At 41.9% G+C, this 14,960-nt stretch overlaps 2 protein-coding genes across 2 annotated transcripts in view; one reads left to right on the top strand and one right to left on the bottom strand.

Moving 5' to 3' along the window:
• Window positions 1–474: 474 nt before the first annotated feature.
• LOC112220328 (uncharacterized protein C2orf81 homolog) lies at window positions 475–6,692 on the bottom strand. Its single transcript, XM_024382135.2, has 4 exons — window positions 6,475–6,692; window positions 5,811–6,075; window positions 4,498–4,707; window positions 475–4,380 (listed from the first exon to the last, which is right to left on the bottom strand). Exons 2-4 carry the CDS (start codon window positions 6,057–6,059, stop codon window positions 3,409–3,411), a joined length of 1,431 nt encoding a protein of 476 aa, XP_024237903.1. The 5' UTR covers window positions 6,060–6,075; window positions 6,475–6,692; the 3' UTR covers window positions 475–3,408.
• Window positions 6,693–7,495: 803 nt separating this feature from the next.
• The window catches only part of LOC112220348 (AT-rich interactive domain-containing protein 5A-like), a 41,434-nt gene continuing 33,969 nt past the window's right edge, over window positions 7,496–14,960 (top strand). The window contains exon 1 of the mRNA XM_024382179.2: window positions 7,496–7,789. The gene's annotated coding sequence lies outside the window, so the exon portion shown is untranslated. The remainder of the gene's footprint in view (window positions 7,790–14,960) is intronic.

Here is a 14,960-nt window from a genome sequence, read left to right as displayed (position 1 = left end):
TCAGTTTCCTAGTTCTGAGATTCTGCATAGACCTGCCCATAGGACCTGCCTCTCAATATTGGTAATCCAATCAAAAGACGTGCACGCACTACGCCTGCTAGCTGGCTCCTGTGTAACACTGGAGCCAGCCAGCAGGCGTACAATAGCCAACTCTAAAGCTGATTGGTTAACACTAAATTTTAATTTCCATTCCCTTTAAGCTACAAGCGCCCGCACTGTTGATTCTGAAGGCCTGAAGGCAGATTTTAGACCCCTGGCAACACATGATGGCTGAATATGATTGGATAAAAGATCTAACATAAAGACCAGCCCTCCAAATCTCAACCTGGAGCTGGAAGCAGTGCAACCAAGAGGAAAGCTATGAAATGAAGAGTATAACTCTTACTCTGGGGAATAATTTAATACATATTTGTGGGAAAATATATATTTTTTTAAATTATCTTCTGATGATGTTTAGGCCAGCAGAGAAGGCCTTGCTGGCCCTGACGGCCCACCACTGCCATTTACACAATCAATTCTTACTTTACTCGGTTACAGATTTTTATTTAGTATTGTGGCATCTGCAAAGGACATGAACCGAACGTAGGTAGTCGAAGTTAGCTAGTCAATCAAGCAACTCTAGCCCAGGCGTTAGAGTTGCATTGCAGCTTCCGGATTCATTTCCAAAAATAAATGTCTAGAGCTTGTTTTAGAAATGCATTCAATAATGACATTATACCAATAGATAACGTAGTATAGGCTTGGGCCTTCAGAAAATGACTTGTGTGAGAATGATAGACAGAGAAGAGCCTTGTCTTGAATAACGACCTATGCTGCAAAATAAATATGATTTAGGCCTATTCTGTTATCTAAATAAGCCATGCTGTTCTGTGTTATTTAATGGCCATATAATTGCATAAATAATTTATAAATAAAACAAAAGTCTTGGCAATAACCTGTCCTGAGCGAAATAGCCAAGGGGTCCCAAATGATCAAGACTATCTAACCTATTCTTATTGCCAGATCTGTTTTCCCTATCAGCCGCTGCACGTGCTTGTTCAACTATTTTGTTTAAAATGTATTTAGACGCTATATTTAGAGACCTGTGAGCTAGGGTCTCTTTTTAAAGGGAGTCCTGTAATAAAAACAGATATAAAACACATATAGAGTTCTAAAATTATTCCACAAGACACCAGTGCCCAAAATGATAGCCTAAATTGCAATGCCTGAAAGTTGGTGGCCTATTTTCAATTTGGATAGGCCTAAATTAACCTCTACGGCCTAAATGTGTCCCCCTGCAGGACAGTTGAGCAAACATAGACTAATGTGATTAGCATGAGGTAACCTTTTGGCAGGTATCTGGCTCCATAATGGTGAACTATGACTGGCTGGTAAAAGTGGAGTGACTTGGAGGTACCACTACAATGAGAAAGAAGGGGTGTTGCGCAAATACAATAAACCACTAGAAAAGGGGTGCTGAAACTGCATAACCAGAGCTGGCCACTGTGGTTAGGGGGTAATGCAATGTTACAGAAGAGAGAATTCTGAAAGCGTAATAAAACATTATAAGGCGAGTTTGACCATGCATTATAGATGCATTATACCTGCAATCTGTAAGTAAAGTGTAACCAAACTTTCATCTCATCTTATTGTTGGCGTGGTGTTACATGAAACTGAATCAATATAGTCAAGTACATTAATATTTTTTTTCCACAATGAGATGAAAATGTAGTTAAGATGGATGACTGTTACTGTAGTTAAACTAAGAACCCAGCAGAAGAACTGAAGCTGTAATCATCACCATGGCTTTCATGCTATGTGGAGCACTGTGAGAGCCAGGATATGCAGTAAATCATCACACATGGTATTTAACATTTTACATGTTGATGATACATTGGATATAAACCAGCCATATTAAATCCTCTTACTGGATGGGGATTGTGTCATTTAAAAGAAAATATCTACTGCTCGTATAAAATATAGAAAAATTACTGATACACAAAACCCTGACCAATGCATCGCCCACAACCTTGCCTGTTTGGGATAATATTCTAATGATCAGTTTATCTTAGCCAAACTAGTCATGATATAGTATGTTACTCTACTATGCATGCATAAGGCTCATCCACAAACAGGCTATTTTCCAATGAGTTATACAGTATCTGCATGAAAAGCTCAACATCTATGAATCTGAGCTATTTTCTCAATATGTGTCAGCTGGCAAGAGTGCTTTTAGAGAATGACACACAGCCCTCTATAAAACTCTGTGGAGTCCACAATGAAACTGATTACACAACTTATAAGAACTTTGTGACAACTGCTGATGTAAACAGGGCTTCATAAAAAATACTTTTGATTAGATTTTGATTTGATGGCACATGTCAATCAACAGTGGGGCGCCTTAGCTTGGGCCCTCTGATGCCTATGTCTAACTCTTATTATGCTTGAAATGTTAGCCAGAATGTACAGAACCATATACATAATAAATCAATATCATACATAAATTATCCAAAATATATGTACTATATAGTAAAAGTAAGATCTTTATGTTGAGGTGCCACATACGGTACCTGGTGTGCTGGTCTGTAAACAATTCATGCATACAGTGCAAAATTAGCTGGGGGATATTTTGGTATTTCTTGCAGTAAAAACAGAAAAACAGTGCCCTTATCACTATGCAGGAACTCAACACAGAATAATTGCCAAAATGGGATACTAGTCATAGATGTTTCTTTAAATACTCTTCTCAATGGTTGATAAGACTCAGTTTTCAGTGGTGAGAATTAATGTCATTAACAAAAGGTAATATATGTCTAAAATAAAGTACGTGTATGAAGCGTTGAGCCAGACCTGAACAATGGTGTTTAATGTATGTTCCTTGGTCATCTGTTTTCGTCGCATATTCTTGGTGCACCCTAGCAAACAACTCCTGAATTTGCTCAGAAGCATTATGATGACAAATGTTAGAATATGATCCGCACTGCCATCATGGGGTCAAGTATTGAACTGCATTAACATCAAACCTCAGGACATCTATGAACAAGGCAAAGTTGAAAACAAACAGGTGATCAGTAACAATCATGTAACAATATCACTGTGTTGTTATGTAACTGGGTAACAATACATGGGGGGGTAGAAGTTCAAGTTCATCTGACAAAACGTGGGAGCACTATCTCACAGAAGAAAAGCATCAAAATATGTACACAAACTCAAGTGCAGTCCCTGATTTAAATAGGTTTAGACGCTAGGTGGCCTTCCTTAAACAAACACAACATTTGGAAGAGAGCTTTTACATGCTGGAATAGCTTAAATTAAACTTAGAATATAAAATGGAATTCACATCTTCTCTTTATTAAATAAAAGCAAATCAGCAAATGACAGTCCATTAGGCTGCAGTGTGATTGAGACTGCAGTGGTTCCTATCGCTCCTCATGCCCAGTGTTTCCCAGTGGGGGCACTGACTCGAGGGCTCTGCCCTCCCACCACCTGATTCAAGGACCACAACATGGCCGGGAGGCTGCTTCTGATGGGCCTCAGCTCAGGCAGACGGGAAACCCAGAACGGCTTGTTTTCCCCAGTCCCACATACTGGGTCCCCAATGGCCACTCCTGGCACCAGCTCAATGGTATCCAGATCGAGGCCAGTGGAGAGCGGAGTGTAGCCCACAGTTGAGCCACTTGGCTGGGTACCGCCTCGGAGCACATGCCTCTGTAGCTGGACACCATGGTGGAGACTCTTCTTCCGAGTCTTGCTGGGTAAAGCATGGTGGGTGTGGGCAGTCAGGGGGGTGATGGTGGCTCGGCGTGCCATGCTGTGATGGTCCTGATTGGGCCGGTGGGGGGCCCTGTTTTTGGGCCCTATTCTCTCCTTTGAGCGGTGTGAGGGCCGATGCTCCAGGACCTCCACCTCAGGCCAGACATGGTGTTGTGGTAGTCTAGCGGGGTCCAGTCTCCTAGGGACTGGGACCTCTCGTGGTCTATGCCCCTGAAGTTGGGGTACAGAGAGGCTCTGGTACTGCTGGGCTGGTTCACTAGGGGTGAATAAGGGTTTGTAGGTCTTCAGAGAAGGTGGTAGGGCCTTGTGTGCGCCTGGTTGGGTCTGAGACTGTCTCCTCCTCTGGGCTTTATAGGTGGCTACAGTGAGGTAAGGTGAGGGTTGGACTTCATCTGGTGCTATCTTCTCTGCCTTGTCTGGCTTCTCAGGTTCAGTTGAATCCACTATTCTCTTTTTTGCTAGGACTGTTCTCTCTCTGTCTGGAGGCTCTGCCTTTGTAGGTGACTGGAGCTTGCTGTCCTGTCTACTGGGAGACTGGGGCTTGCTGTCCTGTCTACTGGGAGACTGGGGCTTGCTCTGTGTATCCCATGGATCAGCAGACTCTGCCAGGTGCAAATCCAGCAACTTCTGCAGAGACACAAAACCACATCAGGTATCAGTGTGTATCATCAGATATCATGCATGTGACGGTGCAAGCATGCTTTTGACATACATATGTGTGTTTATGCATGTGTGTATTGTTACCTGCAAAAGAGGTGTGTGTGAGCTCACACTGGTGTACCGGACAGGAACACAGCCCTCGGCCCATGAGTCGCTCTTACAGGGTTCAGGCTCTGTGTCCTCCCCCCACAAAGTGGCACTCTCTCGCCCCTCACCCTCATCCCTCGCCAGGAACAGCCAGTCAGACATCTGCACCAGGCTTTCATAGGCCCGGGTCACTGTGAACGGCACCAGCTGGACAGACAGACAGAGAGACACAGAAGGAGAGAGAGAGAGATAATTTGTTTGAGATGTCAGGCACATGTGTGGGTGTTTCGACTGGTTAGGGGTTAGGGGCATAGAAAGGTCCTTCCAAATGACACCCTATTCCCCCAAAAATGATAAAGAAAAAATACTGTTAAATAACCAGGAATTTAGCAAAAAATGTGTTCAGCAAATCTGTTCCTGAGTATTTACACAAATAAAAACATACAGGTTACTGCCAAGAAAATGGAAACACTTGGACAAATAAGGGATACAAAGTATATTGAAAGTGGGTGCTTCCACACAGGTGTGGTTCCTGAGTTAATTAAGCAGGCAACATCCCATCATGCTTAGGGTCATGTATAAAAATTGGTTTGATGATCATGAAAACTATATAAACCATATGCCATGGCTGTCTCCATCATCAGATCTCAACCCAATTGAACACTTGGTTTGACACAGTGCCTGAGACAGTGTTTTTTTCTTCCACCACCATAAAAAAAACACAAAATTATGGAAGAATGGTGTCGCACCCCTGCCAATAGAGTTCCAGCCACTTGTAGAATCTATGCCAAGGTATAATTTTTATTTAACCTTTATTTAATTAGGCAAGTCAGTTAAAAACAAATCCTTATTTACAATGACAGCATAGGAACTGTGGGTTAGGTGCCTTGTTCAGGGGCAGAATGACAGATGTCTACCTTGTCAGCTCAGGGATTTGATCAACCACCCTTTTGGTTACTAGCCCAACACTCTAACCACTAGACTACCTGCCACCCTTTGAAGCTATTGAAGCTGTTCTGGCTCATGGTTGCCAAACACCCTATTAAGACACTTTATGTTGGTGTTTCCTTTATTTGGCAGTTACCTTTACATGATCGTGTCTCAATGTAATCAAGGTATGAAATTATTGATATTTTCAAATACTGTACGATCTCTTTTGGGCTTAGTTCTGGTCAATTTGCAGTGTACAAATTGTTACAATTATATTCTGGCTCCCCGACCATTTGCTCCGACAAAAATCATCCTGGGGCTGAATCTCGTTGCCTACACCTGCCCCAAATAGTGTGCCACTGTCTGTGACAGCTACACACCTGTTTTTGCAGGTACACCTGATAGCACCTGTCCATCACTGCAGCCTCCAGCTCTCCCATGATCTCGGCCACCACCTCCTCCCCGTTGTCCTGTGTTGTCATGGTGACCCAGGCGGCTTCCGTGAGGCGACCTAGGACAATGTCCACTGTCTCCACATTCTGGACCGAGGCAGGGCGAGGAAGAGCAGGTGCCAGAACCAAGGTGGCAGCACGACTCTTGTCGCGAGATTTGGCCGCTGAGCGTGACATGATTCCGAGATGTTTTCTGCAGATGAACATTGATATTTATCAATTTGATACATACCGGTAGGTAATTGACTGAGGGTTCTGAATTCTTTATCATGAATTTGATCGTGGCTGGCACAATGACCTAGATTTGTAATAATGTTTAACATATCCACCCTGGGAGGAAACGGTTTGAGCTTCTTTGAAAGCACTATATACGTTGAATGAATTAGAATTACAATAATAATAATAACGATTATTATTATTGATTACATTGAGATTGTTTATGTTGTGAGTGGTATCCTCCTATGAGCATTGAAGCATTCAGAATGCTTGCCGACACAACTGTGCCAATGGTGAATGTCTTCTTGAGAAATAGTCAAAACAATTAAACATGCATGATGTCACAGTGTCACAAAATAATTTGAACAACGCTCACCTCAAGAAAGTTCCATAAAATGCTTAGTTCTAGAACCCCATACTCGATGATTTTCTGTCTTGCCTCGTCAACATTGTTTCCTTCATGTCCCTGGCGCGTGCGGTTGCTGGGCAACAGGCGTCTCTGCAATTGACGTAGCACAGGCTCCAAAAGTATTTTTCTCAGAGCAATAATAATGATAATTTATTCAACTTTTATAACGCTATTCATCACATAAATAATTTGAATGCGCTTTAAACATAACCAAAAAAAACAAGCAAATTTTAAAACAACATTATTCAGATGGAAGGTCATGAGAGGGTCAGGAAAATTCATGGATTGAGTGGTCATCGGAGGAAGGAGGTCAAAGTAGGAGAGCAAGCAAATATGTTCTCTGAAACAAGCCAGGGGTAGGCAAGCAGCAAGGTGTCATCAAGGTCTCAAGCTGTTCTTGCCATCTGTGTGGCTTCTCCATAGTAGGACTCAGATGGAATTAGAGCTCAGCAGTTTTTGAGGGATGATAAAGACCAAATATAAGCCTAGGCAACACTACCACCGTGTGGCTGTCGCCTACCATTGAACGTCTGACTGACGTGATTCTTACATCTGCGTGACTCCTGTGCGTTAATAAAATGATGCTGTCTCCTACCACTGTTCGTGTAACTAAAATGTTGTCATACCAACGCCTTACTAAATACTGTGTGACGCCTGCATGTTAAAAGTCATAAGGTGAATAGTTTATATTTATATCAATTACATCTCAACCATAAATGCTAGAACATTTTTGTTTTTCCCGTGCAAGCCAACATTCCGATGTAGTCACATCGCGCTGTAGTGTCGCCTACAGTTGGGGTATTTCCAGTTATGGCCTATAACGATTAGGTGCAATCTATAGGTAATCTGTTTTTCCCCCAACACCTCATGGGATGGTACGTTATCTTATCTCGCTGTATACAGATCTAAACATTGTTCGCTACTTACAGACAGACTGTTGTTGCGAGTTCCCAGTACATCAGACAACCAATAGGAGCAGTCTAACAGACAAGTTCATATGATTTCCCAGGATGTCCGTGCTATCCGCCATGGATGTCCGTACTTCAATGTAATGTAAAATGATTATGGGTTAAGTTTAGTTTGAGGTAAGGTTATGGTTATGGTAAGAGTTTAGGATTAAGGGTAGGGATGTTTCGAGGTATTCGGAAAGCAGTGACCATTCATAGAGTGAGAGACGGGCACCGTATTTTAGAGCTCCGCAGCAACACAGACATTAATTGAATTGTATTTTTAACAGAAAAGACTATGGCAAAGAAATGGTACAACAAGTGGCAGTTGAGGAGTAAGTATATTTAATTTGTGATCTTGTTAGGAAATATTTAGGCCTACTGTGTTGATAAGGCAAGTTGGGTTTGATAACGTATTGTCGAAGTCACATAGGCAAAATCATTTACTGTGTGGAGTAGGCTAGTTTACTAAAATGACGTCATTTTGATGTGCTAATATTTACTTAATGGTTTAGTTCAATTGTAAAATAAAATATACACACGTGGGGTGCGATAGGAATAATATACAGTTCCTTCTGAAAGTATTCTGACCCATGGATGTTTTACACATTTTGTTATGTTACAGCCTTATTCTAAAATGGAGTAAATACAAAGACATTCTCAGCAATCTACACAAAACACCCGATAATGACATAGCGAAACAGGTTTTTAGAAATGTTAGCAAATGTATTAAAAATAAAAAAGATACCTTATTTATTACATAAGGATTCAGACCCTTTGCTATGAGACTCGAAATTCAGATCAGGTACAGTTGAAGTCGGAATTTTACATACACCTTAGCCAAATACATTTAAACTCCGTTTTTCACAATTCCTGACATTTAATCCTAGTAAAAATGCCCAGTCTTAGGTCAGTTAGGATCACCAGTTTATTTTAAGAATGTGAAATGTCAGAATAATAGAATAATAATAGAGAATGATTTATTTCAGCTTTTATTTCTTTCATCACATTCCCAGTGGGTCAGAAGTTTACATACACTCAATTAGTATTTGGTAGCATTAACTTTAAATTGTTTAACTTGGATCAAACGTTTTGGGTAGCCTTCCACAAGCTTCCCACAATAAGTTGGGTGAATTTTGGCCCATTCCTCCTGACAGAGCTGGTGTAACTGAGTCAGGTTTGTAGGCCTCCTTGCTCGCACACACTTTTTCAGTTCTGCCCATAAGTTTTCTATAGGATTGAGATCAAGGGCTTTGTGATGGCCACTCCAATACCTTGACTTTGTTGTCCTTAAGCCATTTTGCCACAACTTTGGAAGTATGCTTGGGGTCATTGTCCATTTGGAAGACCCATTTGCGACCAAACTTTTTTCCTGCCTCATGATGCCATCTATTTCTATTAAACAAGTTTTAATGACTCCAATCTAAGTGTATGTAAACGTCTGAATTCAACTGTATGTATTTATATGTGAATGTACAGTTGAAGTCAGAAGTTTACATACACTTAAGTTGGAGTCTTCCAAATGGGTCTTCCAAATGGACAACGACCCCAAGCATTCTTCCAAAGTTGTGGCAAAATGGCTTAAGGACGACAAAGTCAAGGTATTGGAGTGGCCATCACAAATCTCTGACCTCAATCCTATAGAAAAAGTGTGGGCAGAACTGAAAAAGAATGTACAAGGAGGCCTTACATACCTGACTCAGTTACACCAGCTTTTTCTATGTCAAATATTATAAAACAAAAACACTTTTGTAAATACGACAGTAATGGCTGTAAAAACACTACATTAAATACTGCAGTATACTAGTCTGCAAAAACACTACAGTATACTACTCTTTTTTTACTACAGTATTTATACTACAGTAAACTGTAAATACTACAGTAAAGTCAGCAAAAACACTACAGGGAATAATATAGTATTTCTAACATAGTATACACTACAGTATTTCTTTCATGTGGGTCTCCACCATGTGCTGGAGCAGAAGCGGAAGGAGCATGAGCACATTGATTCTGTACAGAGAATAGCTGTGAGTACTGCTTCCCTATTTCGTAACTTCAACTACGCAACCCAAACTCTGGCTTTTATCCTACCCATCATTACACCCTTATTATTAGATGAAAGGATGTTTATTATCTCTAGAAATCTTTTGGATTCACTATCAGTTGGCAGATGACTGTTTAACTCATGGGCACATCATTCACTGGGGACACATTCTGAAATGTATGACTGTTTAACTCATGGGCACATCATTCACTGGGGACACATTCTGAAATGTAATTTTTGTCGTCGTCGCTGCCTTATTGCTATTATAAACTGGTTACCAACGTAATTAGAGCAGTTTTGTCATACCCATGGTATTCAGTCTGATATAACACGGCTGTCAGCCAATCAGCATTCAGGGCTCGAACCACTCTGTTTAAAATACTCTATTTCCCCTGCAGAAGGCAGCAGCGCTCATGACTTAACACTGCAAACCCTAGGGAGTTTTTTAAGCACTTGACTACTTTGGTTCTGCCTTACCCACCCCAGGATCCCCACTCACAGATGTGTCTTCTACCTGACTTGTACATTTCTGTATTCTCCATTCTTTACATAGCAAGTCCTACATTTAGACTAGAGGTTGACCGATTATGATTTTTCAACGCCGATACCGATTATTGGAGGACCCAAAAAAAAAAAAAAAAAAAAAAAAAACCCGATGCCGATTAATCTGACGATTTTTAAAATTGTATTTGTAATAATGACAATTACAACAATACTGAATGAACACTTATTTTAACTTAATATAATACATCAATAAAAATCCATTTAGCCTCAAATAAATAATGAAACATGTTCAATTTGATTTAAATAATGCAAAAACAAAGTGTTGGAGAAGTAAAAGTGCAATATGTGCCATGTAAAAAAGCTAACGTTTGAGTTCCTTGCTCAGAACATGAGAACATATGAAAGTTGGTGGTTTCTTTTAACATGAGACTTCAATATTCCAAGGTAAGAGGTTTTAGGTTGTAGTTAATATAGTATTTATAGGACTATTTCTCTCGATACCATTTGTATTTCATATACCTTTGACTGTTGGATGTTCTTATAGGCACTTTAGTATTGCCAGTGTAACAGTATAGCTTCCGTCCCTCTCCTCGCCCCTACCTGGGCTTGAACCAGGAACACATCGACAACAGCCACACTCGAAGCAGCGTTACCCATCGCTCCACAAAAGCCGCGGCCCTTGCAGGGCAAGGGGAATAACTACTCCAAGTCTCAGAGCGAGTGACGTTTGAAACGCTATTAGCGCGCACCCCGCTAACTAGCTAGCCATTTCACATCGGTTACACCAGCCATTAGGCTGATAGGCTTGAAGTCATAAACAGCGCTGTGCTTGCGAAGAGCTGCTGGCAAAACGCACGAAAGTGCTGTTTGAATGAATGCTTACGAGCTTGCGGCTGCCTACCATCGCTCAGTCAGACTGCTCTATCAAATATCAAATCATAGACTTAATTATAACATAATAACACACAGAAATACGAGCCTTTGGTCATTAATATGGTCGAATCCGGAAACTATCATTTCGAAAACAAAACATTTATTATTTCAGTGAAATGCGGAACCGCTCAGTATTTTTTCAAACAGGTGGCATCCCTAAGTCTAAATATTCTTGTTACATTGTACAACCTTCAATGTTATGTCATAATTACGTAAAATTCTGGCAAATTAGTTCGCAATGAGCCAGGCTGCCCAAAAGTTGCATATACCCTGACTCTGCGTGCAATGAACGCAAGAGAAGTGACACAATTTCACCTGGTTAATATTGCCTGCTAACCTGGATGCTAAATATGCAGGTTTAAAAAATATATACTTCTGTGTATTGATTTTAAGGCATTGGTGTTTATGGTTAGGTACAGTCGTGCAACGATTGTGCTTTTTTCACAAATGCGCTTTTGTTAAATCATCCCCCAGCGTTGCATCGATGATATGCAACGCAGGACACTCTAGATAAACTAGTAATATCATCAACCATGTGTAGTTAACTCGTGATTATGATTGATTGATTGGACCCTCCCAACTCCGCCCACCGGCATCCTAATAAGGAAACAAGAACAAAGAGAGAATACAGCAGACAGAGTTGGAGGGTCGTCACACAGCCCTAATTAATCGTCCGACCTCTAATTTAGACAATACCAATGGAGTCTAACTGACAACGCTTTCATATTTGGGAAGTCAGAACCCTCCACTCGCACCTTCCCCCACAGACCAACAATGGTCTCTACCTTCACCCAGACACCCACTCACCGCTGTAGTCCAATAATGGTCAGCTCTCCTTCCAAATCCTCTGATTCTATACATCCCTGTTAGCAATTTATGTTACACTTCAATAACACTAACCCCAATGCAAATCAGGGGGAGGAAAATAGGACAGGGAGGTAGATGGTCATACACCCCTGTCCTTAGTGATGCTCTCTCAGTGATTCTATCCCCACAGAATAAAGGAACAGCATGTAGTTTTAGAAGCCTAGTTTGTGTTGTTTTTTTAACCTTTATTTAACTAGGCAAGTCAGTTGAGAACAAATTCTTATTTTCAATGACGGACTAGGAGAGGTGGGTTAACTGCCTGTTCAGGGGTAGAACAACAGATTTGTACCTTGTCAGCTTGGGGATTTGAACTTGCAACCTTCCAGTTACTAGTCCAAGGCTCTAACCACTAGGCTACCCTGCCGCCCCTATTAGAATTGACCAATTAGAATTCTTTGCAATAAACTAGCCAATGGCCAACTAACAAGTATCCTATTTCAGAAGACATTCCTCCCATGTCTCTGAACCATTGATCAATAATTCCCTATTACAGAAAAAACACTATTTCCCTTAATCGTTAGTTCCAGTCCTCTAGACTGCTCGTACTCTGTCTCTGCGTTGTGTAGTTATCTTCAACATATTCTTATATCCCCAACAACCATCTTGTGTCGAGTCTAATACTCCCTTCTCCATGTTCTCCATGTCCACTCAGGGCCCTTCCCCTCCCATAACCCCCTTCTTCACCCCTCCATGGACCCCCTCGGTCACACCCCAGACTCTCTCTCTCTCCCAGGCCAGCCTGCCCCCCTCCAGGCCACTCCCTAATGTCAATATGCCTTGTCTATTGCTGTTCTGATTAGTCATTCTTGTCTTATTTCACTGTAGAGCCTCCAGCCCTGCTCAATATGCCTTAGCTAACCCTGTTGTTACACCCCCCACACATGCGGTGACCGCATCTGGCTTAAATGGTGCTTCTAGAGACAAAACCTCTCACATCGTCACTCAATGGCTAGGCTTACCTCCACTGTACTCACATCCTACCATACCCTTGTCTGTACATTATGCCCTGAAGCTATCCTTCCGTGCCCAGAAACCTACCCCCTTTACTCTCTGTTCCAAATGCACTAGACAACCAGTTATTTTATCCTTTAGCAGTACTCTTGTCCTACTCCTCCTCTGTTCCTCTGGTGATGTAGAGGTTAAACCAAGCCCTGCAGCCCCCAGCATCACTCCCATTCCCCAGGCACTCTCATTTGTTGACTTATGTAACCGTAAAAGCATTGGTTTCATGCATGTTAACATTAGAAGCCTCCTCCCTATGTTTGTTTGATTCACTGCTTTAGCACACTCCGCCAACCCGGATGTCCTAGTAGTGTCTGAATCCTGGCTTAGGAATGCCACCAGAAATCCTGAAATTTCCATTCATAACTATAACATTTTCTGACAAGATAGAACTGCCAAAGGGGGCAGAGTTAGCCTGCAGAGTTCTGTCATACTATCCAGGTCTGTGCCCAAACAATTCGAGCTTCTTCTTTTAAAAATCCACCTTTCCAGAAACAAATCTCTCACTGTTGCCACTTGTTATAGACCCCCTTCACCCCCCCAGCTGTGCCCTGGACACCATATGTGAATTGATCGCCCCCATCTATCTTCAGAGTTCATACTATTAGGTGACCTAAACTGGGATATGCTTAACACCCCGGCTGTCCTACAATCTAAGGTAGATGCCCTCAATCTGGCACAAATGATCAAGGAACCTACCAAGTACAACCCAAAATCTGTACCCATGGGCACCCTTTTAGATATCATCCTGACCAATTTGCCCTCTAAATACACCTCTGCTGTCATCAACCAGGATTTCAGCAATCACTGCCTCATTGCCTGCGTGCGTAATGGGCACCCCATCACTATCAAATGCTCCCTAAAACACTTCAGCGAGCAGGCCTTTCTAACTGACCTGGCCCGGGTATCCTGGAAGGATATTGACCTCATCCCGTCAGTAAGGGATGCCTGTTTGTTCTTCAAAAGTGCTTTCCTCTCCATCTTAAAATAAGCATGCCCCATTCAAAAAATGTAGAACTAAGAACAGATATAGCCCTTGGTTCATACCAGACTTGACTGCCCTTGACCAGCACAAAAACATCCTGTGGCGTTCTGCGTTAGCATCGAAAAGCCCCCGCGATATGCAACTCTTCAGGAAAGTCAGGAACCAATATACTCAGTCAGTTAGGAAAGCAAGGCTAGCTTTTTCAAACAGAAATGTGCTTCCTGTAGCACCAATTCCAATAAGTTGTGGGACACTGTAAAGTCCATGGGAGAATAAGAGCACCTACTCCCAGCTGCCCACTGCACTGAGGATAGGAAACACTGTCACCACCGATAAATCTACGATAATCGATAATTTCAATAAGCATTTTTCCATGGCTGGCCATGCTTTCCACCTGGCGACCCCTACCCCAGCCAATACCTCAGCACCCCCTGCAGCAACTTGACCTGGCCAAGGCTTTCGACTCTGTCAATCACTTAATTCTTATTTGCAGACTCAATAGCCTTGGCTTCTCAAATGACTGCCTTGCCTGGTTCACCAACTACTTCTCAGATAGAGTTCAGTGTGTCAAATCGGAGGAACTGTTGTCTGGCAGACTCTATGGGAGTGCCACAGGGCTCAATTCTCTGGCTGACTCTTTTCTCTGTACCGTAATTGCTGGACTATTAAGCGCACCTGAATATAGACCGCACCCACTGAATTATTAAAAAATATGTATTTTGTACATAAATAAGCCGCACATGTCTATAAGCCGCAGGTACCTACCGGTACATTGAAACAAATTAACTTTACACAGCATTTAAACGAAACACGGCTTGTAACAAAAATAAATAGGCTTTAACGAAACACGGCTTGTAACAAAAATAAATAGGCTTTAACGAAACACGGCTTGTAACAAAAATGAAACAGTAGCCTACCAAGAAAGTCATTGGTCACTATCTTCCTCCTCCTGTGCACTGAAACCACTGAAGTCATCTCCTTCGGTGTCGGAGTTGAATAGCCTCAGAATTGCTTCATCTGATGTTGGATCGCTGCCCTCTTCAACACGCAGCAGTCCAGCCTTTCGAAACCCGTTGATGAATGTGGATTTTTTGACAATGCTCCACGCTGTCAGCAGCTCTATTTCCTTTTCCAACAGCCAGATCGATCGCCTTCAACTTGAAAGCTGCAT

This window comes from Oncorhynchus tshawytscha, linkage group LG20, assembly GCF_018296145.1.
Source record: "Oncorhynchus tshawytscha isolate Ot180627B linkage group LG20, Otsh_v2.0, whole genome shotgun sequence".
NCBI lineage: Eukaryota > Metazoa > Chordata > Actinopteri > Salmoniformes > Salmonidae > Oncorhynchus > Oncorhynchus tshawytscha.
This window is presented reverse-complemented; position numbering and strand designations above follow the sequence as displayed.

Bases quoted from the DNA above. Each gene is read 5' to 3' on its own strand.
- LOC112220328 (XM_024382135.2), bottom strand. From the start codon at position 6,059: ATGTCACGCTCAGCGGCCAAATCTCGCGACAAGAGTCGTGCTGCCACC. The intron at 4,708-5,810 runs GTGTGTAGCTGT...CTGTCTGTCCAG, and splicing joins AGGTGTACCTGCAAAAACAG to CTGGTGCCGTTCACAGTGAC. The intron at 4,381-4,497 runs GTAACAATACAC...GTGTCTCTGCAG, and splicing joins CACACACACCTCTTTTGCAG to AAGTTGCTGGATTTGCACCT.